The 23,299-nt window shown below is 37.1% G+C and overlaps 1 protein-coding gene across 10 annotated transcripts in view; it reads right to left on the minus strand.

Annotated features, from left to right (window-relative positions):
* Window positions 1-4,274: 4,274 nt before the first annotated feature.
* DGKB (diacylglycerol kinase beta) overlaps window positions 4,275-23,299 on the minus strand; it is an 814,277-nt gene continuing 795,252 nt past the window's right edge. For all 10 annotated transcript variants that reach the window (XM_074379543.1, XM_074379541.1, XM_074379540.1 and 7 more), the window contains one exon: window positions 4,275-8,323. In XM_074379543.1, coding sequence (XP_074235644.1) covers window positions 8,216-8,323 — 108 coding nt within the window. In that variant the 3' untranslated portion in view covers window positions 4,275-8,215. The remainder of the gene's footprint in view (window positions 8,324-23,299) is intronic.

The following is a 23,299-nucleotide window of genomic DNA, read 5'->3' on the forward strand; positions in this document are numbered from 1 at the left end:
CTACATCAGTGGTCCCCAACCTTTTTGGCAGCAGCGACAGGTTTTTCCTGGATGGGGGGGGGGCGGGGTGGGAGTAGTGTGTGGTTTCTGAATGAAACTGTTCTGCCTCAGATCATCAGACATTAGATTCTCATAAGGAGGGCCCAACTTAGTTCCCTCGCATGTGCAGTTCACAATAGGATTTGTGCTCTTGTGAGACTCTAATGCCACCACTGATCTGACAGGAGGTGAAGCTCAGGCAGTAATGCTCACCTGCTGTTCGTCTCCTGTTGTTCAGCTTGGATCCTGATACGCCATGGGCCAATTCCGATCCATGGCCCTGGGGGTGGGGACCCCGGCCTACTTAAAAATAGAAATGCATTTGTGAATCAAAAGTGTTTTTACTTTTTTTTTAATTCTAAAAAGAAAATTACCTATTCATCTATCTATCCTTCTATCCATTGATCTGTTTATCATTTGATTGCAAGTAATCCATCAAATCATTGTAATGATTTTAAAATTACTTGTTACAATACAGAAGTTGCCGATGTGGTCTTTTATTTGATGTGTTTATCACCCGATGAATGCCACTTGCCTCCAAGCTATGTTTTGACATAAGAAACATCATCAACAACTTCTCTATTAAATTGATAGTCATTAGGTAATTCTGAGTTTCAATAATGTTCTTTTAACCTCAGGATATGGTTCATGGTCTTGAATCTTCTCGTGGCAATTGCTGTAAAAGTAAAAATTGAATCAATTTTTTCTACTCATACTATGAAATGAGAATTTTATTGTTTAATATTTCTAGTATGAGTTAAGTAATAAATAGGTTTTATCATGTTACATTGAACCTGATCCTTCAGGCCTGGTGAAAGACAATTGTATCGTAGTGATTATGAAAAGAAGATATGTTTTTGCATTTCTGGGCTCCATTACTGACTCTGTCACAGAGGGGTTTTTTTTTTGTTTTAATTTCTTTTAATTAATATTTTTATTATATTTTAAGGTCTGGGGTACATGTCCAGAGCATGCAGGTTTGTTACATAGGTATACATGTGCCATGGTGGTTTGCTGCATCCATCACCCTGTTATCTACATTAGGTATTTCTCCTAATGCTATCCCTCCTTTATCCCCCCGATCCCCTGCTAACCCTCCCCAAGCCCCCCACACCCTAACAGGCTCTGGTGTGTGTCATGTTCCCCTCCCTGTGACCATGTGTTCTCATTGTTCAACACCCACTTATGAGTGAGAACATGCGTTGTTTGGTTTTCTGTTCTTGTGTCAGTTTGCTGGGAATGATGGTTTCTAGCTTCATCCATGTCCCTGCAAAGGACATGAACTCATCCTTTTTTATGGCTGCATAGTAGTCCACGGTATATATGTGCCACCCCAGTGTGTGGGAGCCGTGGAAGTGTAATGGGCTATAGACACTCTCGCTACTCCTGGTGGTTCTTCTCCCGGCCTGCCAGGCCTGGGTGTGTGGTATAGCAGGAATGAGGGGAGCTTTCTGGATCCCTGCTAGGTGGGTTAAGGGGAGGAAAGACTGGCAAAAGCAATACCAATTATGTGTGGTTTTTGGGATCTGACAGGCATGGGCACCAGTCAACTATTATTGGTCCTGGTGTTTTCCAAAGAGAGGTATGTCTAAGAAATGTAAGAGGTATACTCATTGCAGACTTTGAGTGTTGACAGTGAAATTTTGAAATTTAAATAAAACTGTTTTGGCTTTGAGGGATGATTGTGGGGTGAAGGGAGAAACACAAAGAATATGAATAAAAATTTAATGGAAACTTCAAGAAAGGCATGCCTTTCAACAGTGGCCATGGGTTCTGGTGATGTGTCTCATGATGACACTATATTTAATTCTCAAAATGCTATGAAGTTATATAACTGTAGAATTCTCTTGATGGTCTAATAACATTTGCTGAGATTTAGAGTTTGTAGGAGGTTATTCTGGCATACCTGCATATGTCCAGATAATTTTGTGAGGGAATTAGTTTAGCGAGAGCCTCATGTTACACACATAACCCGAACATACAATGACAAGTAATTGTTTTGAACCTGAAGTTGACAACTAGGTTTCTAACAGATAAACATAAACAATTTTTCAGCTGTTTTTCCAGAACAGAATAAGATCTGCACTGTGGATTTGTATTGTCCTGCTGTACCACACACCCAGGCCTGGTATATTAATGTCTATGTGCCAGAACTGCTCTAAATTATTTAATGTATTATTTAATTTTTAATACATAGTTTTAACTTCACAGTTGAGAAAACTGAGGCTCAGGGATCTTAAATAACTGGGCTGAGGTCACACAGTAAGTGAGCAGCAGATGCAAGCGTTGTAGCGGGATCTGGCCCCGGAGCCCTCATGCTGAAACAAGTCAGTATGCTGCCCGCAACTGCAAAGCTGAGAAGGCACTGGGGACTCAACATGGGGGTGGTCTTCAAACTTTTCACAAAATGTCGAAAGAAACTTTTGTGAGATGTGAAGTCCCATCTTTTTGAGTGGCAAAAATGATGTAGAAGTACTATATGGTAATTGAAGATGAAAGATCTTAAAAATATAGCTGCTGTAGAAAAAATATACACATTAGGTAGTAGTCTTCTTTTTCTTTTTCTTTTTCTTTCTTACTCTGTTGCCCAGGCTGTAGTGCGGTGGTGTGATACCCGCTCACTGCAACCTTTGCCTCCCCGGTTCAAGCAATTCTCGTGCCTCAGCCTGTCGAGTAGTTGGGACTACAGGCACGTGCCACCATGCCTGACTAATTTTTTTTGTATTTTAGTGGAGATGGGGTTTCACCATGTTGGCTGGGCTGGTCTTGAACTCCTGACCTCAGGTGATCCACCTGCCTCAGCCTCCCAGAGTAATGGGATTGCAGGCGTGAGTCACCATGCCTTGCCATGTTTCTTTCAGCTCAAACATGGTTTCTAATTTTTCAACCAATATACTATAAAGTCCCTGGTAATTTAAGGATTATTATCAATAGTATTTTAAACAAAAATGTTTTTCTGAGATCAACTGACTTTAAGGAATGAACAGTTGGATACAAATACAGAGTAAAAGAGAGAGAGCTTTTTGGACTTGCTAGTGACTCTGCCATCAGTTATAATTTGTTGGAAAGATTTAATATTCTATTAAAAAAATTTAACTTATTTTATATGTATTTTTAATATTCAATTTTTAAACACTTAGCATCAACATTTTACAATTAGTGTTCTCTAGTTAGTTTCATTAAGCTTTAGAGAGTTTATGAAGTCACTTACATTCACAGTATATAATCTAATCAAACTGCCTGAAAATGGAGAAAGACCAGATATTGGTTTCCAAGTTTTCAAGCCAAAATAGCTGGGAATTATTTTTTTCATTGTTTCGGTTCCATAATGTAAAATTAATTTTTATCACCATTTCTAATTCGGGGGGTTTGTGTTACTCTGTCCCATTCCCTCTCTTACTTCCTTGCCTCTTTTTGTGCTGCTCTCTTCTCTTGTTCCTTGTTTAGCTAATAATTTTAAGTAAAAGCATCATCCATATGAGTTATCTGTAAATTCTCTAACTTTTCAATGAGATGAGTCGATGAAGAATTTAGGACTTGATTTCTGTGTTCCTGCTGCCATTCACTTTCTCCGATTCTGAATTTCCTTAATTTGACCTTCTTTCCTCATGTAAAGTTTTAGCTTTTCAAAAAGCCTCTTGCTGATCTACTTTCTCTAAAGGCCTTTTCGGATTTATTCACTAAATTATAGTTCCCTCTTTTGAATACGTCATATCCTATTTTACTTACCTTGGTTCTTCCCTTATCCAGTTGTGTAACATGGTCATCTGTTTACTTAATTCTTCTAAAAGATTCAAAGGTGTTTAGAGAAGAAATTGTTTACTTAAGAATGTTTTCATTGCTGCAGCCGCTTTGCATAATACGTTGAACCTAGTGAGTGCCCAAGAGATATTTGTTGACGTCTGTTACACGAAATAAGACATTGGTTTCATCCAGAAAATTCAGCTTGTGTTCCCACAGTGTTATCATTCAGGTTGTTGGCTTACTTGGAATCTAAAATTGCTGAAATAATATGCACAGCAGCAACTTGGGGCACAAAGTACCACAAAATGGACTAATTTGGTTCTTAATTGCATGTAATTCAGTCCCTAATTACTCCCTGACAAAAGGTAGGGTGTCTGGCCTCATATCCCTAGTGGATATATTCAGCGGGGTAGGAGGATTGTGGAGCTGCCCGAGGAGTTCATTTAAGAGAGAAAATCTGGCCAGAATGGCAGTAACAAATGACACCGAACTGAGTGGTTAACATTTTTATTTCAAAAAGCAGGATATCGTATATATCACTTTCTGAGAAAATAATTAAGGTACTATAATTAAATGAGTTCCATGTTTTTAAACACAATAAGGTTATACAGAATCTCTCAAATGTGAGTTTACTCAAACTTTATTGAAACACAGCAGAATTTAGAGGGGAGCTTTAAATGGTGATTTCTGCCTCTCACAAAATAATAGCTCTTTTACAGGGTTTTATTTATTTTCTTTAGGTTTACAGCCTTAATAAATGTTACAAGGGTTTAACTTTTTAATGGAGACAATTGTTTAAGTTATTTGAATAATAATGGAAAATAGGATTCAATATTATTTAATTATTCTGTATTGAATAATTCTTTGGGGGTTATATGTGCCATGAAAAGTATATTTCCCTTTTTATAACCAATGAGCAACAAACTGACATTGACAGAGAAAGGAAAAGAATTCCGTCAAAATCTTGTCTCATTCAAAGAGAATACAGTCTGAGATACCAAACAGATTCTTCCCTGAAAAATTCCAACTGCTTCCCATACCCCTAAAAAGAAAAACAAAATAAAATGTGGAAACCCGCATGCGATTCATTAGCCCTCACTAGATTTAAATTTCTGTCTGCAGTAGACTATGCTAAACATCTGAGCCTTTGTTTTATTCTGGCTATGATCATATGAACCCATTTTAAATAAAATAAAAACAGTTTTAAATTTTTATTTTTTTTTTAACTTCCTACAAGCTATCTCCTTCCACCACAGTACATTGACGAGCATTTTCACCTCAAATACACATGGTATACACGTGAAGTGGAAAAAATAAATAGTTTTTTTTTTTTTTTTTTTTTTGAGACGGAGTTTCGCTCGTGTTAACCAGGCTGGAGTGCAATGGTGCGATCTCGGCTCACCACAACCTCTGTCTCCTGGGTTCAAGCAATTCTCCTGCCTCAGCCTCCCGAGTAGCTGGGACTACAGGCGTGCACCACCATGCCCAGCTAGTTTTTGTATTTTTAGTAGAGACTGGGTTTCTGTCTTTTAAACTTTCTGGTTCAATGTAGATGCCTCCTTTACTATTTGGTTAGAAGTGTGGATGTCGAGGTTTTCTCTGGAATCTCTCTCTGGAATCTCATCGATGCAGCATATGGCAATATTTAGCAGAATGCATGTTTGTTTTTCCCCCTTTGCTTCTGAGTACTGTTAAATCCAGCACTGATTTACCTTTAAGACTTTCATCCACTTAAAACTTTATACAGCTATGTCTTCTATATTAAAAGAGCACAACTCAGTAGCTCAGAATTCATCCACACATGTAGAAGTTTTCATCTTGTAAAGGTAACATCGTCATTCAATATTTTATATTATAGAGTTTCAGTTCAGAGTTTTCCTTAAACTATATGTTTTTCATATGAAGCTGTGATAAAACTGGGGGGAATATCTTCTCTGATTTCGAACCCATCAAGTTACATTTTTTAAAACTACTTTCCAAACCCCAGGGGTCGTATACTTGAAGGGGCAAGCACATCAGTGTCTTTAGAAAATGAGTTGAGAAAAGTCAAATTGGATTCATATTTGAACGTTTATTATTGGTACCAAAGAATCCAACTGACTGAAAATGTAACCACTATTAGCACTAATTGTAGTCATACAGCTATGTTGGAGTGGGGCTGCATCCCATTATTTCAGTTATTGAAGTCTTACAGGCAGGTTGTTTAATTTGTCTCATCCCACTGTCTATCCAACAGTTTCTACTGCACAGATTGTTAAGAATGATTCACAAACTGTTGCAGCCTTCAAACGATATACTATAAAAGGTAGCCAAGAAGTAATTGTGTGTTGTAGCGAACATAAAATAATTTGTGGCTTCAAAATGTATTTTTGACACAAAGCCTGCCTGCCCATTGTAGAAAATTTTGTCAATTCATGTGAAAATATTTATTACCTGTAACCATAGATACAAAAATCAATGTGTGTGTTATGTAACATTGTGGCAGTAATGCACTTGTTACTGTTGTGAGATTTCTTTTGGTCTAGATTACTGTTCTGCCAAACAACTTTTTTATTTTTTATTATACCAGGACAAGTGATTGCTGTACTAAATTTGCAATTGTAATCATAATTTTCCTGGGAATGCTAAATTATGTCTTAATTTTATTCAGAAGCTTTATTTTTAAAGTAATTAAGCTTATTGTTGGTTGATATTTACCATCCAATGTTCCAGGAACACTAAAAGAATATACTTTGTACATAATCTTCCATTATAGCACATTGCTTGAGAGTAGCTATTTGATAGAACAGCATTCAGTTGAGTTTTCAAACCACAGAACTAAAATTATAGCAATTTCACTTGAAATCCATAAATCCATGCATGGGATTTTGTTCAACAGAATCACTAAATGCTATTTGTTATTCAAAAATGAATGAATCAATAACAGAATAGAACTGATAAATCATTAGCACTTTAATGCAGAGTGGAGAGAAACTAATAAATCATGCAGTTCAAGCACTCATTTTCCTTATGGCATGTTTGAAAACATAAAACATGCAATGATGAGATGCAGGTCAATATGAATGAACAAGGTTCCAAGACTGTTGAGAAGCATTTCATTTTATATCTTAGGCTTAATGAAACACTAAAAGAAAAGTACCGTTCCATGATTTCTTTAAACAATCAGAGAATCCAACCATGCCGTGAACACCTTCAACAGTGATCTAGGCTGCTGTTTCCATGTAAACATTTGAAATGTCATAGAGTGGAGTAGGTGAGGAGGAGGGAGCTGACTGCATGCATGATTCGCTTCCAAGAGCTCAATATTGTTACAGGTACCACTTTCTACTAGAAAGAAACTGATACAATCATTTACTTCCTTCAAGTGTACTTAACTGATTCATGAAAAATTACATCTATATTTATAAATGACTGAAAAAAGCAAGAAATCATTTATGGAGCTTTGATTATGTTGTCTGGTCTACTGTCTGTCTGTGAAAGTGAGAATTTTAATCATAATGAATGGGTAACTCACTCTCTTTCCAGCATTTTAGTCATCAGAAAATGAATCACAGGAACCACAAATTTGCTCCACCATGCTTAATTAATTATGCATTAACCAATTTCTCTCAAGCATCTATTTCTAAATCTTTGGTGGGAAACACATTGATTAGGCACATCGTTTAAAACATCTATTTGGTTGTTGGTATGGTTATGAATTCTCTCCTAGATTCTCATGCAGAAAGGAACAAGGCTTGCCATATTACCACACTTTACTGTCAAGTAATATGTTTTCACTTATTTCTGGAATTAAGAAGAAAACTAAGCAAATTAAAACTATTTTCAGCACGAGAAAACTTTATACCTGATATTTTTATTTCCACTCCTCTGAGTTAAGTTGTTGAAGAAAAACTAGGTATAAATAGCAAGATATTGTAGTCAACTATTTAATAAAACCTTTGAATTAAAAGTTTCTCCTCCAGTCATAGGTCACTGATACACTGATTCTAAAAGGGAAACATATAGCAATCTGCAATTATGATCATTGTAGTGTTACTGATTAGTACATAGTAATAATTAGAATCATACTGAGCATCACATTTCCCATGGTATTTCCTTTTTCATGTTTCACAGGTTTTTCTCACAGGTTAGTAAATGGAAATTGGAGAAGAGGTGGGTGGGAGACGTAAAAATCTGTGGGAATGCATGCAACCAAAATACGCAGTTTCACTTCATGTAAACTTCTGCTTTCTTCATGCAAAGATGCCTATAAAAATGGAGACAATAAATTTTCTAATAGCTGCATTTTACATTAGCTCAGTAACAAAAACTGTTAAACCAATTCCATGATTTTGCATGAGCAGGAGACTTGAAATGGTTCAAAGACTTCCAGCATATGTGTTCCAGGGCCCAATTATGCTAATTCAATTTCTAAGAATGAAACAAGACAGGATTATTCCTTGCTTCGGTTTCTTGTCCTTTTGACGAGGGAGCAGAATAACCCGGTTTTTGGAGGAGGGCCCATCAGCATTGGGGCTTGGTTCTTGTGTGTAATTTTTATCTAGAAGAAAAGAGAGAGGGAGAGAATGTAATCTCCAGATATAATACCAAATTGTGAGACTCTCTGTTAAGGTTAACAGTATTTCATGAATGACGGAAACATCACAAGTGTGAAATGCAATTTCAGAGTTTCTATTGTTTCCAAAATATTTTTAAGGGAGATAAGGATGTGCACTTAAATCATAATAATTTTTAAAATTCTCCGAAGTCACATTTTAAATACTATGTTACCTCTGATCTTACTTGTAGTAATACCCCAGAACTGCTCCCTTAGGTTACATGATTATCCAGTATTATTTCTTGACCATTAGTTACGTATTATTTATTGAAGTCAGGAAAGAATGCACCGTTTTTCCAGAGTCCTAGTTGCAGCCCAATATCAAGATGAACTCAGTATTAAGGCAAGCCTTATTTATCTTGCTAATCAGATTGTTTCTCTCTTTCAACATGGACTGCAAGGCTTCATTTCCAAACAATCATTAGAAATGAAAGTCAAAAGTTAACATGCATTAAAGGTCAGAAATGATGAACTAGCTTTCTAATTTGTTAATTCATTGGTAATAGAATAGGATCAAATATTGAAAAGCCTGCTTGAAACACTCTGAGAGACTGTTCTAAAGCTACTCGTTTTGATTTCTTTGATATAAAACTACGAATCACCTTAAATGAGACAACCTTAAAGTAGATTACGTCTGCAATTTTCTCTAATTCAACTCGAAATTAGAGAAGACGTTTTATGAATACATGCTATGCTCAAAGCTAATTGAAAGCAATTATCAAAGTGGCATTTCGTCTGTGACTTTAAGATACATTGTAAGATAATAAATGATTCTCATTATGTAATAAAAAGGTCACATCTTGCCTTTGGGCTAGTGACGCTAAGAGTTTTTCAAAAGCAATGTGAGACATTTTCTTTAGCGAACTGCGACTAATACAAGAACCATCGCTTATTAAATATCAGTTGTCACCTGCACAGCATCCGCATCAGAGATGAGTATTTCTTTCAAAAAGAAACACCACCTCATTAACAGCTGCAAAAAAATATATCTCTTAAAGTGCACACCTGACATTTTCAAGTTAAAATGAATATCCTTCACTTGTCATTCACTAATAGCAATGAAACAAAAAATGTATATCACGTGGACAGGATCATTAAAATCTGCAGTGGGGCTTTTGGGAAATGGAAATTTACTTCATAGTCTAGAATGATGGAAGTATGTGGAAAACCTTAAAAGAATGAACAACTTTATTTAAGTCTGTTGGAATCAGGTTATTCTGGAAGGATTCAGTGTTCTCTTCCCTGCAAAAATAAATTGAACCTGTAAAAGGCCACTAAGGCTGACCCAGCCTCAAACTCTATGGATATCTAACTTTATCTTATTTTTTGTTATCTTATGAACTAGGGAAATGACAGATAAGATACCAGAATGCACTTATCTATGTAGATTGAAAATGATCTCTACCAGATTTTCCCTCAATAAGTCAGCATTAGATTATACTGTACCTTACATGATTGATTTTTAAACTCCTCTGAAATTCTAGCAGTAGACAGGATCTAATACGGCATCATTCATCATTTATTCATTTTACAAAATTTGTTCAGCCCCCACTAAGCTTCAGACACTGTATCAAGAACTTTGAATAAATAGACAGTATACAGTCTCTGCCCTCAAGAAATTATAGTCTAGCAGGAAAGAGAAAATGAACAAGCACTTTTAATAGTGTTATAGATGCTGAAATGCGAGGCTAAGCAGAAAGTCACTATTCTTTACCACTGAAAATGAAAATGAATCATTTTCCACACAAATGTCATTTTAAAGTGAGTACTGGGAAAGCAGTTATCATGTATTACTTACATGATAACCTTACATTCAAATAGAATATTAGGAGCCAAAGAAAGAAGGTTGAGATTTCTGGTTCATAATTTCTGGACTAAATGCTTTACAGGGTATAATAGTACTAGGACATTTTGGGAAATTAGATCATTATTCCCAAAGAGTTGATAAGACTATGAAAGAAATATATCTCTGCAGCCATTTATATATATGTTGGTATCAATTTATGACAAAGCATAGCCAAAATGTCCCATAGTTATTATCTATAAGATTTAGTTTCTTTGTGTTTTTTTTTGGGGGGGGGCATATAAATTTTGTTTATGACTATTATATTAAACCACCCCCCCTTTTTTTTTAAAAAAAAAAGTACGTGATTCTGTGCCTTTGAAAATAGCACAGTATCTCATTCAGTGCTCTTGACACAATGGGAATTTTAATCTATGTGAGTGACTAAAATACAAGTTCCAGTTTTCAGTCACTAATCAATATAATGGCCAGTACTATTTGAAAAATTATATGTAACTTGTCTTCTTGGTAATTATTCTATAGTCAAAGTACCCAACTGTTTCTTTAAACTAACTATATTTCTGGGGGGGGGCGGGGGGAAGAAATCCACATCCTTTTTGTCTGTTTATGGAAATGAGAACCAATTGTTTGTATTTTCTTCTTGGTTAATAGATAACCCATGGAGGAAACTAGCATTCAATAAGTGCCTATTATGAATCCTGGCTCTTCGCATCCCTTATTTCATTGGATAATTCCATGTCTTGGTCTATTTGGGCAGAAGCAAAATGAATAAAGATGAGAATAATTCTAAGCCAGGTGGATTGTTGGCGTCGCAGTCACAGAAATTCCAGGTGTCAGCTCTAGAAAGCTGCGGAGACTCAAGGGAACCCTCAGGCTCAGGTTGCTCATGTGGGAAAATCCTGGCTGAGGGGAGTTAACGGAGACCGTAATTATGACCGTGATGCCTGTTTTGTATACATTGAACTCTCGTTTTATTATTATTCTTACTTTTCTATCCACTAGAGAAATAACAATGAGTAAAAACTTTTATTATACTTTTAAGTTCTGGGGCACATGTGTAAAACATGCAGGTTCGTTACATAGGTATACACGTGCCATGGTGGTTGGCTATATCCATCCCTCATCAACTATATTAGGTATTTCTCCTAATGCTATCCCTCCCCAATCCATCTACCCCTTGCCATTCCTCCGCTAGCCCTCACTTGCCAACAGGCCGTGGTGTCAGATGTTCCGCTCCCTGTGTCCATGTGTTCTCATTGCTCAACACCCACTTATGAGTGAGAACATGTGGTGTTTGGTTTTCTGCTCCTCTGTTAGTTTCCTGAGACTGATGGTTTCCAGCTTCACCCATGTCACCTGCAAGGGACATGAACTCATCCTTTTTTATGACTGCATAGTATTCCATGGTATATATGTGCCACATTTTCTGTATCCAGTCTGCCATTGATGGGCATTTGGATTAGTTCCAAGTCTTTGCTATTGTAAACAGTGCCACAGTAAACATACAAGTGCATGTGTCTTTATAACAGAATGATTTACAATCCTCTGGGTATATATCCAGTAATGGAATTGCTGGGTCAAATGGAATTTCTATTTCTAGATCCTTGAGGAATTGCCACACTATCTTCCACAATGGTTGAACTGATTTACATTCCCACCAACAGTGTAAAAGTGTTCCTATTTCTCCACATCCTCTCCAGCATCTGTCTCCAGATTTTTTAATGATCGCCATTCTAACTGGTGTGACATGGTATCTCAGTATAATTTTGATTTGCATTTCTCTAATGACCAGTGATGATGAGCTTTTTTTCATGTTTGTTGGCTGCATAAATGTATTCTTTTGAGAAGTGTCTGTTCATATCCTTTGCCCACTTTTACAAGAAAAAAACAACCCCATCAAAATTTTTTGAAGTTCTTTGCAGATTCTAGATATTATCCCTTTGTTAGATTGGATTGCAAAATTTTTTTCCTATTCTGATGGTTGCCAGTTCACTCTGATGTTAGTTTCTTTTGCTGTGCAGAAGCTCTTTAGTTTAATTAGATCCCGTTTGTCTATTTTGACTTTTGTTGCCATTGCTTTTGGTGTTTTAGTCATGAAGTCCTTGCCCATGCCTATGTCCTGAATGGTACTGCCTAAGTTTTCTTCTAGGGTTTTTGTGGTGTTAGGTCTTATGTTTAAGTCCTTAATCCATCTGGAGTTAATTTTAGTGTAAGGTTTCAGGAAGGGGTCTAGTTTCTGCTTTCTGCACATGGCTAGCCAGTTTTCCCAGCACCATTTATTAAACAGGGACTCCTTTCCCCATTGCTTGTTTTTGTCAGGTTAGTCAAAGATCAGATGGTTGTAGATGTGTGGCGTTGCGTCCAAGGCCTCTGTTCTGTTCCATTGGTCTATATCTCTGTCTTGATGCCAGTACCATGCTGGTTTGATTACTGTTGCCTTGCAGTATAGTTTGAGGTCAGGTAGTGTGCCTGCAGCTTTGTTCTTTTTGCTTAGAATTGACTTGGCTATGTGGGCTCTCTTTTGGTTTCATGTTAAGTTTATAGTGGTTTTTTCCAGTTCTGTGAAGAAGGTCATTGGTAGCTTGATGGAGATAGCATTGAATCTATAAATTACTTTGGGCAGTATGGCCATTTTCATGATACTGATTCTTCCTATCCATGAGCATGGAATGTTTTTCCATCTGTGTCCTCTCTTATTTCCTTGAGCAGTGGTTTGTAGTTCTCCTTGAAGAGGTCCTTCACATCCCTTGTTAGTTGTATTCTTACATATTTTATTCTCTTTGTAGCAATTGTGAATGAGATTGCACCCATGATTTAGCTCTCTGTTTCTCTGTTTTTGGTGTATAGGAATGCTTGTGATTTTTGCACATTCATTTTGTGTCCTGAGACTTTGCTGAAGTTGTTTATCAGTTTCAGGAGATTTTGGGCAGAGACGATGGGGTGTTCTAAATATACAATCACGTCATCTGCACATAGAGACAATTTGACCTCCTGTTTTCCTAATTGAATACACTTTACTTCTTTTTATTGCCTGATTGTGCTGGCCAGAACCTTCAATACTATGTTGAATAGGAATGGTGAGAGTGGGCATCCTTGTCTTGTGCCAGTTTTCAAAGGGAATGCTTCCAGTTTTTGCCCATTCAGTATGCTCTTGGCTGTGGGCTTGTCATAAATAGCTCTTCTGGAGAATTTTTAGGATAGAGGGCTGTTGAATTTTCTCGATGGCCTTCTCTGCATCCATTGAGAGAGTCATGTGGTTTTTGTCTTTGGTTCTGTTTATGTGAATGATTACATTTACAGATTTGCATATGTTGAACTAGCCTTACATCCCAGGGATGAAGCTGACTTGTCATGATGGATAAGCTTTGTGATGTGCTGTTGGATTTGGTTTGCCAGTATTCTACTGAGGAATTTTGCATCAATGTTCATAATGGAAATCAGTCTGAAATTTTCTTTTTTACTTGTGTTTCTGCCATGTTTTGGTATTGGGATGATGTTGGTCTCATAAAATGAGTTAAGGAGGATTCCCTCTTTTTGTATTGTTTGGAATAGTTTCAGTAGCAATGGTACCACCTCCTCTTTGTACCTCTGGTAGAATTTGGCTGTGAACTTCTCTGGTCCTGAACTGGTTTTTGTTGGTAGGCTACTAATTGCTGCCTTAATTTTAGACCTTGTTATTGGTCTGTTCAGGGATTTAGCTTCTTCCTGGTTTAATTTTGGAAGGGTGTCAGTGTCCAGGAATTTATCCATGTCTTCTAGATTTTCTCGTTTATTTGTATATAGGTGTTTGTAGCAATCTCTGATGGTAGTTTGTATTTTTGTGGGATAGGTGGTGATATCCCCTTTATCATTTTTTATTGCATCTATTCAGTTCTTCTCTCTTTTCTTTTTTATTAGTAGTCTGGCTTGCAGTCTATTTTGTTCATCTTTCCAAAAAACCAGCTTCTAGGTTTATTGCTTTTTTTGAAGAGATTTTTGTGTGTCTCTATCATCTTCAATTCTGCTCTGATCTTAGTTATTTCTTGTCTTTTGGCAGCTTCTGAATTTGTTTGACCTTGTTCCTCTAGTTCTTTTAATCGCGACGTTAGGGTGTCTGTTGTAGATCTTGCCTCGCTCCTCTTGTGGGCATTTAGTGCTATAAATTTCCCACCAGACACTGCTTTAAGTTTGTCCCAGAGATTCTGGTACATTGTGTTTTCCTTCTCATGGTTTCAAAGAACATCTTTATTTCTGCCTTCATTTCATGATTTATCCAGTAGTCATTCAGAAGCAGGTTGTTCAGTTTCCATGTAGTTGTGCAGTTTTGAGTGAGTTTCTTAATCCTGAGTTCTAATTTGATTGCACTGTAGTCTGAAAGACTGTTTGTTATGATTTCTGTTCTGTCAATATTAGACCAATCAATGAGACAAAAAATTAACAATATTCTTCAGGACTTGAACTCGTATCTGGACCAAGCGGACCTAATAGACATCTACAGAACTCTCCACCCCAAATCCACAAAATATACATTCTTTTCAGCACCACATCGCACTTATTCTAAAATTGACCACATAATGGGAAGTAAATCACTCCTCAGCAAATGCAAAATAATGGAAATCATAACAGTCTCTCAGACCACAGTTCAATCAGAAATCTTATCCCCAAAGACTTTAGAATATATTAAGTTTCAGCAATCCGAGGACATGTAGCAAATGGCCTCTCTTTGAGTGCCTTCTTCTTTTAAGAGTCAGGTAATTACTTCTCAGTTATTCCTTGATACATCAAATATTTATTGGGCACTGGCTATGAACAAGGCATTTTGCAACAGTGATTTTGGTTGTCTACTTTCTAAGAGAATCTGAAATTATTATTTGAAAGAGAAAACTGGGCACTCATAAACAGTGGTGATGGGACTCCTAGAAAGTGGAATGGCTCCGTGAAGGTAGAAGAGCGTTGCTTACAACATGCAAGGTAAATACTATCAGATACAGAATGGTGTCCTCCTATAAAACTCTTCATTTCTCCCATTATGTACACTTTCAGAAAATAAACAGTGGCAGAGAAAGGGTATTCTACTGCCCATGACTCTCTCTATTTAAATGAAGACTGGCCACTTCTAAAAAGGTAAATCCAAAGAATGTGGGTTCAGCTTCACTTTTATAATTATTCAATAGGAAGTAAGAATGAACATATAGAAACCAGTAACAGAATCAAAGATTATAAGGCATAGTCTTCTTAAATCTATTACGTTGCTAAGGTTGCATAGTTCCACCTCATAGTTATAATGTTAAGAATAAGCAGAATAAAAAGCAATATTGATCTGGCTCTTAGAGTATGCTGAGCTTTATGGGAAGTGTTTTACACATGTTATTCAGGTGTCGCCTATTTCATCCACCTCTTAGAGTTGGACTCAACAGAAGTCCACTCCCATAAAAAATATTATAGAACAGTGTAAAACTGAAGTAGAATTTCATAAAATGGATAGAAGAGGATATTTCTGTCTCACAGTACTTAGCAAGTAATGTTTATTCCGCAGATATTTGTGTTCTCTTCAAAGACTTTCTTCAGGGCAACTAACATGAGAGGGAAGAGAGATGGGTCTTTCCCTCATTAGTTTTCCAGGCAGCATTTGGTTCAGCTCATTGGTGATTTCTTTCCTGCTTCCCTGTCTTCCAACATCAAATATTTCCAAAACCCTTTATCACTAAAAGCAGTATTTCTTTTTCTCTTGCCATCTAAGCAACTACTCAGCATCCTTTCCATAAGCATTTATTGAAGCATTCTGATAAGTTTAGAAGAGAGCTGGGTCTCTTTTGTTTCAGGAATTCTTATACCTCCTATTGAAATTATGTAAAAAAATAATTTTATAAGATCCAATTTTGGCCTCCTAACAACTCTGGAAGGTAGCTGTCAACATCTTTATTTTACACTGGAGGACAAAGAGACTTAAAACACTTCTGTTACCTGCGTAACATCACTCAAGTGGCTAAATGCAAGAGCTGGGTTTGATGGTTGACTCTTAAATCTCCCGGGCCCTCCTTGCTAATTCCCACCTCTGTACCTTTGTGCTAGTTATTGCCCTAGAGAGCATTCCCTGTCTTTTTTGCCAATCAAATTTCTATCCCTGTTCTGCCCAGCTTAAATCACACATTATTGTAAAATTTCAAAGCACAGGGATAAAAAGAAGATTCTAAATGTCCTCAGAGAGAAAAAAATAGGTCACTTACAGAAAAATAAAAATCAGCAGGGCATGAGGCTTTTTAAAAACATTAGTGCTGGAAGACAATGAAGAAACACCTTCAAACCCCAGAGGAAAAGTTAATTTTACCCGAGAACTCTATACTTAGTCAATGTATTGATTAACTGCAAGGGTAGAATGAAGACATTATCAGTCACAAAAGTATCTGGAGAATTTGCCTCTTATATACCCTTTAAAACATATTTGGGGTGTTCTGTAGAAAAGTAAATAAGTGAGCTAAGAAAGAGAGTCAAAAAACAAAAGACGAAACTCAAAAACAAAAGATCCAGGATGGCAGATTGGTGAGAGAACTAGACAGAAACTTGAAGGGCTTCTGGCATATAAATAAAAGGCGTGTGGATAATAGATACATTGATAGCGTAGAGTTTTGTTTTTTAAGGAAAATGAGAACTATTAAAAGGATCACTTTGCAAAGAGAAGACAGAAATTCCAAAGCTTTACAGGAAAGAAAATGTGATTGTGGGTCAGTAGCTGGTTCTGCAGTTGACAACATTTTCATAGTCTCAACGATTATATATTATTTATTGATTTAAATAAAATCATTATATACTTCTCAGAAGCAGAACAGCTTAATTGCTGCTTGGGCCCACCATTTCCTATCTGGGAACTTTGGGCAAGATACTACGATTCATTTCCCTCATCAATACTATAGAGCTTTTAATATAGTGTCTCATTGGTTTCTTGTAAGGATTACATGAATCAGTGTACACGAAATGCTTAGGCTGTTACCTGGTACACAAAAAGCACTTAGGAAATGTTAACTATTAGTAGCAGAGTTGAATACAGTAATGTAAGAGTGTTAGAAACCACTTTTGTATAGCACTAAGTAGAGTATCCCTGAAACTAATTCATACAAATATAACAAGAAAGCGTATTTACAGATATGGAGTAAACAATGAGAAGAAATAGTCCAAGAATCAAAGTGGTAGCATCTGATGAGACGATCTGGTGACAGAGAAATAAAGGACCCAGGATAGCTATTTTTCTTGCAAGTCTGTTTGGTTACATGTACATATACTATTTTGGTACCAACTTTTAAATATTTTTTAAAAATCCCTCTGCAGGTGATTCTTCTGCACTCTAGTGTTTTCTTTCTCCAAATGTGATTCACAGGCTAGGAGCACTGACATCACTGTTAGAAATGCAGACTCCCTGGAGGTCCGACCCCCAGATCTTCTGAATGAAATTCTTTTTTTTTTTTTTTTTTTTTTTTTTGAGACGGAGTTTCGCTCTTGTTCCCCGGGCTGGAGTGCAATGGCGCGATCTCGGCTCACCGCAACCTCCGCCTCCTGGGTTCAAGCAATTCTCCTGCCTCAGCCTCCCGAGTAGCTGGGACTACAGGTGTGCACCACCATGCCCAGCTAATTTTTTTGTATTTTTAGTAGAGACGGGGTTTCACCATGTTGACCAGGATGGTCTTTATCTCTTGACCTCGTGATCCACCCGCCTTGGCCTCCCAAAGTGCTGGGATTACAGGCGTGAGCCACTGCGCCCGGCATCAAATTCTGCTTTCTAATAAGAACTCCAGGTGACTCCTCTGTGCTTTTAAATTTGAGAAGCCCCAGACTATTTGTCATTTTAGTTCACTTCCTAAGGGGCAAGACCAATAAGAATCTGTTGACTGGCCGAGCAACAGAATAAATGAATGAAAACAGTGTCTTTTTCTACACCTCCAAAACACATGGAAACGAATATCCTTACTCAACATTAATGGCCTTTATTGTTAATGTACTAGGTACCGGCCTACCTTATTTCCGTGCGGAGGATTCTAAGTTGAACAGACATTTGTTAAAACCTAACTGAGGTGTTTGTAGTATAATGATAGAAGACATGTGATGGCAGAATGTAATATGCTTTGAGCTAGGGATACTTTCAGGGTACAATAAGAGTAAAAAAAAAATGCCATTTAGATCATGGTAGAAGGACAGTGGCAGAATTAAAACTGAGTTCTAGTCACGTCATTCTGACAGGAGAGATGAGGGGTCGGTGCCATTGCAGAGGCATGGAGATGAAGTGGAAGGTTAAAGTAGCAATCCAGAAAAGAAGTGCAATAGACTTGAGTCACAGCAGTGCCAGTGGGAACAGAATAGAGGCAGATTTAGCAGATACTGAGGAGGCACAAGTACAGGATCTGATGGATTAGTGGGTTCGTGGGGCACTAGGAAAAGAGGAAGATTTCATTATAATTTCCATGCTTTTCGTTTTCATTGTTATGTGTATAGTGATGCTTTTTTTTTTTTTTTTTTTTTTGAGATGGAGTCTGACACTGTGTCGCCCCAGCTGTAGTGCAGTGGCGTGATCTTGGCTCAGTGCAATCTTTGCCTCCTGGGTTCAAGCAATTCTCCTGCCTCAGCCTCCCGAGTAGCTGGGACTACAGGCGTGTGCCACCATGCCCAGCTATTTTTTTTTTTTTTTTTTTTGTATTTTTAGTAGAGACGGGGTTTCACCATTGTTGGCCAGGATGGTCTTGATCGCCTGACCTCGTGATTTGCCCACTTCAGCCTCTCAAAGTGCTGGGATTACAGACATGAACCACTGTTCCTGGCTTGTAGTGATACTTCTTATAGAAAGAGAAGCATTTTTGGTAGGGGTGAAAATCAGGAGGTTGGTGAAGCCACTGTTGAGGGTGACATTCTGAAGGAGATGCTCAGCATCTTTTGAGTCTGTGGGTGTGGTGTTCAGAAGGGAGAATGGGTCTTGAGATAGATTTAGGTTTGATCATCTTATAATGATGTCAGCAACTGAGAAGGAATTACTGAAGGGCAGTGTGGCAATTACGAACAGCAGATGTTAGACTTTATAACTGGGGAATGTTGAGATTTGAGAGTACAGCAGGAGAGTACAAATAGTGAGAGAGGTTGGTGAAAAACTGAAAGAAGTGCTGTTATATAAACACTTCCAATCAATCCTCGGTGTGCCGGTTACTCTTCTATTAATTAGGGTGAAACCTTCAAACTACATGAAATGGGGTGAGGCATGCCGTGGTTTGCTACAATGGTCTATATGTCCGTGATGAAGCTATTATGTTGTGTGAGTTAATTCTAAATATAGAATTACTATATTTGAGAGTGATATATTTAAGTAGTCAGTCATTCATATTACTTCAGGGGTTGGCAAATATGTTTCGTAAAGGATTAGACAATAAATGTTTTAGGCTTTGTGGTCTCTGAAGTACTCAACACTGCCCTTATAAAGCAAAGACAGTTTTGGGCTGTATGTAAATAAATTAATGTTGCCATGTTACAATAAGTTCTGTGTCTAAAAACTATAATTTTAATTCCATGTAATTTTGACGTTAGGAAATATTACTCCTTTCCGGATTTTTTTTTCAGCCATTTAAAAATGTGAAAACGATTCTTAGGTTTTTGGCTATGTAAAATCAGGCAGCTGGCCAGATTTGGCTCACAGGCCATAATTTGCTGACCCTTGATATAATAAAGTCAAATACTGAAAATTAAATCTAGCATTATGAGGCATAAGGTGAAAGAAATAATTTTAATTTAAAATCATGATTTATTGGGTCAATAGCTAAAAGAAGGATAAGAGGAAATAATTTTCTTTGGCATATCTTTGCTGTACTAAGTGCCACCATTCAGAAATCATTCTGTGAAAATTCTGAATTAGAATATATACTAACATTCCTCAATTTCGATAAATGTACCAACTGATCAAATTTGGCTCAGATGAATTCTCTTTTAAATTAATTCTCATTGCTTTGCACCAGGGTGGGCTTAATAATATTATGGTTCTTCAAAAATACCTCAGCAGGTAGCATTTTTCCTGTTAAATATTCACCCTGTATCTTGCCAAAAATTTTCTCCCTGCGTCATCTCTTTCAGAGAATTTATTCACTGAATTTATTCAGCTACCTGAAAAATGAATGGGGTTTTCAAAGCAAAATAATTTCCATAAAGTATCTGTGAGTGGAGCTTAATTTAGCAATTATATGGATCATGAAAAGTTACCTAGGTTGATTCTGGAATAAGATTGTTTCCTTCTAATAATGGAAACCATTTTGAATTCATGTGTGTAGCTGAGCCATATGACAGCAGGAATAAAGTACATCCTAAGTTTTTCAGGTCCATAACTGCCAAAAAAGCAAAGCAATGAAACATAACAATTTCCTAAAATCCTTTTGCCAATTTTTTAAATGATTCTAGCCATTATTTTGTGGAATGATAATTTCCAAATTTAATGTTAAAGTCTTTGATCTAACATCAAATTCAGAGAAATCAACGTGAAGACTTAAAATCCTTCAAAAATGGGTTTGAGAGATTTACTTGCCAATGAAATTCACAGGAAGTTTAAATATGTATGAAAAAGAGAAGAGTTATTCCTAAAAATGATGGGCTGTTTGGCCACATTGCATGGGAAATATTCATACCTGGCCTTGAAATCTCTTTCGAAATATAAATTGTGTTCTTCATTCCAAAATATTTTTGTGGCTCTAAGCTGGTTGCCAGGGAAGGTCAGAGACATTTTAAAAGCATTTTTATTATTTCCATGTCTCTACAGAGAAGTGATCCTCACAACTTTAAACGAGTAACTGTTTATCTTTTCTTAGAGCATCTGCAAATCTTTGCTCACATGAAAAATAGAAGACAAAAACTTAAGAAAACAGCACAAACACAGTTCTTTTCCTGACTATAACTAGACAATATTTACAACTTGTGACTTGACTTTTCTTACTGAGTAATATTTCAGCAAAGTTTTTCTGTATGGCCTTTTTCATTTAGGAGAGGGTTAAGAACATGGGCCCAGGACATGAGGCAAGGATTTGTTTCCCAGATTAGTCACTGGCAGCTATAAAGCCCTGACCAAAGAATCTCAGTTTGAACCTCAGTCTCTATTTGCTAAAGTAATATAACAACAGTGCTTACTTTGAAAGACCACAGCAAATACCAAATAAGGCTATGCGTGTCATATACATGCTTCATAAATGTTATTAATTTTAGCATCACTGTACTTAGTCCTGTGGAAAACACATTTTGCTAACTCCTCTTCTGAGATCACACAGCTTTCTGTGTTCCGTGGGTGGCACTGGAAATGGCATATTATGGCTATCTGCTGTCTCCCTGTGACACCTGGCAGTATTCCTGCTACATTCCAGATGCCAATTTTACCCAAAAGAAAGATTAGAAAAAAATGAATGTGGGACATTGACTAACCATCAGAGAGCATACTTAATTTTGTTTGTTTGTTTAAACCAGTGGAGACTCAACCATACCCCTGGCTATTTGGAGCATCATAGCACTGATCTGAGAGAGTTTCTCCTCAACATTGAACTACATCATGGTAATACAATTGGATACAGATGTCCAATTTTGATAACTTATCCACAAAAAAATTGTCATTGCTTGGTATTATGATAATTGATATTTCTGACAATGTGCTTGGGGATAGGGAGAGTAATTCAGTTGAAATAGTACTGGACTAGAGAGGAAACTGATTGTTTTTCAGGTCCTCCTGTTTTAAGGTACTGTTTTATCATTTATTAAGTTAGTTACTGAAGATGATCCAGAAATCCAGCTCATCCTTGACACCTTCTTTTCCTTACCTCCCCGAATCAGTCATCTATTACTGAATCTAATCAATCAATTTCACCCCTCAAATATTTTTTGTGTCTGTTCAGTTTTTTTTTTCCTTCTTACTACCATATTCTAAGGCCTCAACAATTGCAGAATTCTTCTAACTGGTCATTGCCTCTCCTGCCAATTCATTCCCCACCTTGGATGTTCTTGTCACTGAGCACATCTGTTCACATCACTTTCCGGTTTAAATCTCTCTTTATTTCCACGTTATCATTAAATTAAAGCTAAACATTTCTCCTGAGGGCTCCCAGGTCCTACTGCTCTGTTCCCACTGAACTGTGTGCCTCACCCCATGCTGCCTCTCTTCTATTTCACATCCATCCTGTCTTCCTTCTGACTCTTGTACATATCATGTTCCTTCCCACACTGTGCTGTTTTCTCTGCATAAGACATTCTTCCCTCTCTTTGTGCCTTGTTATATCCTCCTCCTCTTTTGGTTTTCAGGTCAATTTTGAGTTTCTTTGAAAACCTTCCCGGACCTCCTAAGACGAGATCAAACACCTCCATTTATACCCTGTCACCGTACAATAGTATCACAGTACCGTAGTATCACAATTCATAAGACCATGAACTTTCCTTCACTGACCTTATATCATTGAGATTTTGTATTTGTAGGACTATTTGAGTTACGTGTACCTGCACTGAGTTTAGAGATCATGCCTTTTTTTCGGTTCACTCTGTATTGTTTTTCCATTGTAACACTAGGACAAAATGTCTGCACCTTCACACAGAAGGAATTTAGTAAATGTTTGTTGAAAGAATGAATAAATGAATCGCTTATATTCTTTTTTTCTTTTTTTGTTAAGACAGAGTCTTTCTCTTGTCACCCAGGCTGGAGTGCAGTGGTGCGATCTTGATTCACTGCAAACTCTGTCTCCGGGTTCAAGCGATTCTCCTGCCTCACTGTTCCAAGTAGCTGGGATTCAGGTGCCCGCCACCACATCGAGCTAATTTTTTTGTCTTTTTAGTAGAGAAAGGTTTCACCCTGTTGGCCAGGCTGGTCTCGAACTCCTGAACTTGGGTGATCTGCCAGCCTCAGCCTTTCAAAGTGTTGGGATTACAGGCATAAATCAGTGCACCTGGCCAATCACTGATATTCTTGACTTGGCTTAAATAGATAGTTGTAGTCTCCTCCTAATTTATATATTTAAAAATCATGTTTAATAAAAGCCATGTTTACTTCACAGATTTGTCATGAGGATGATACAATATAATCTATTAAAAGTCTTTGAGTTGGAGGACTTCCACCAAGATGGTCAAATAGGAACAGCTCCGGTCTGCCGTTC

Source organism: Saimiri boliviensis, chromosome 10 (assembly GCF_048565385.1).
Source record: "Saimiri boliviensis isolate mSaiBol1 chromosome 10, mSaiBol1.pri, whole genome shotgun sequence".
Taxonomy (NCBI): Eukaryota; Metazoa; Chordata; class Mammalia; order Primates; family Cebidae; genus Saimiri; species Saimiri boliviensis.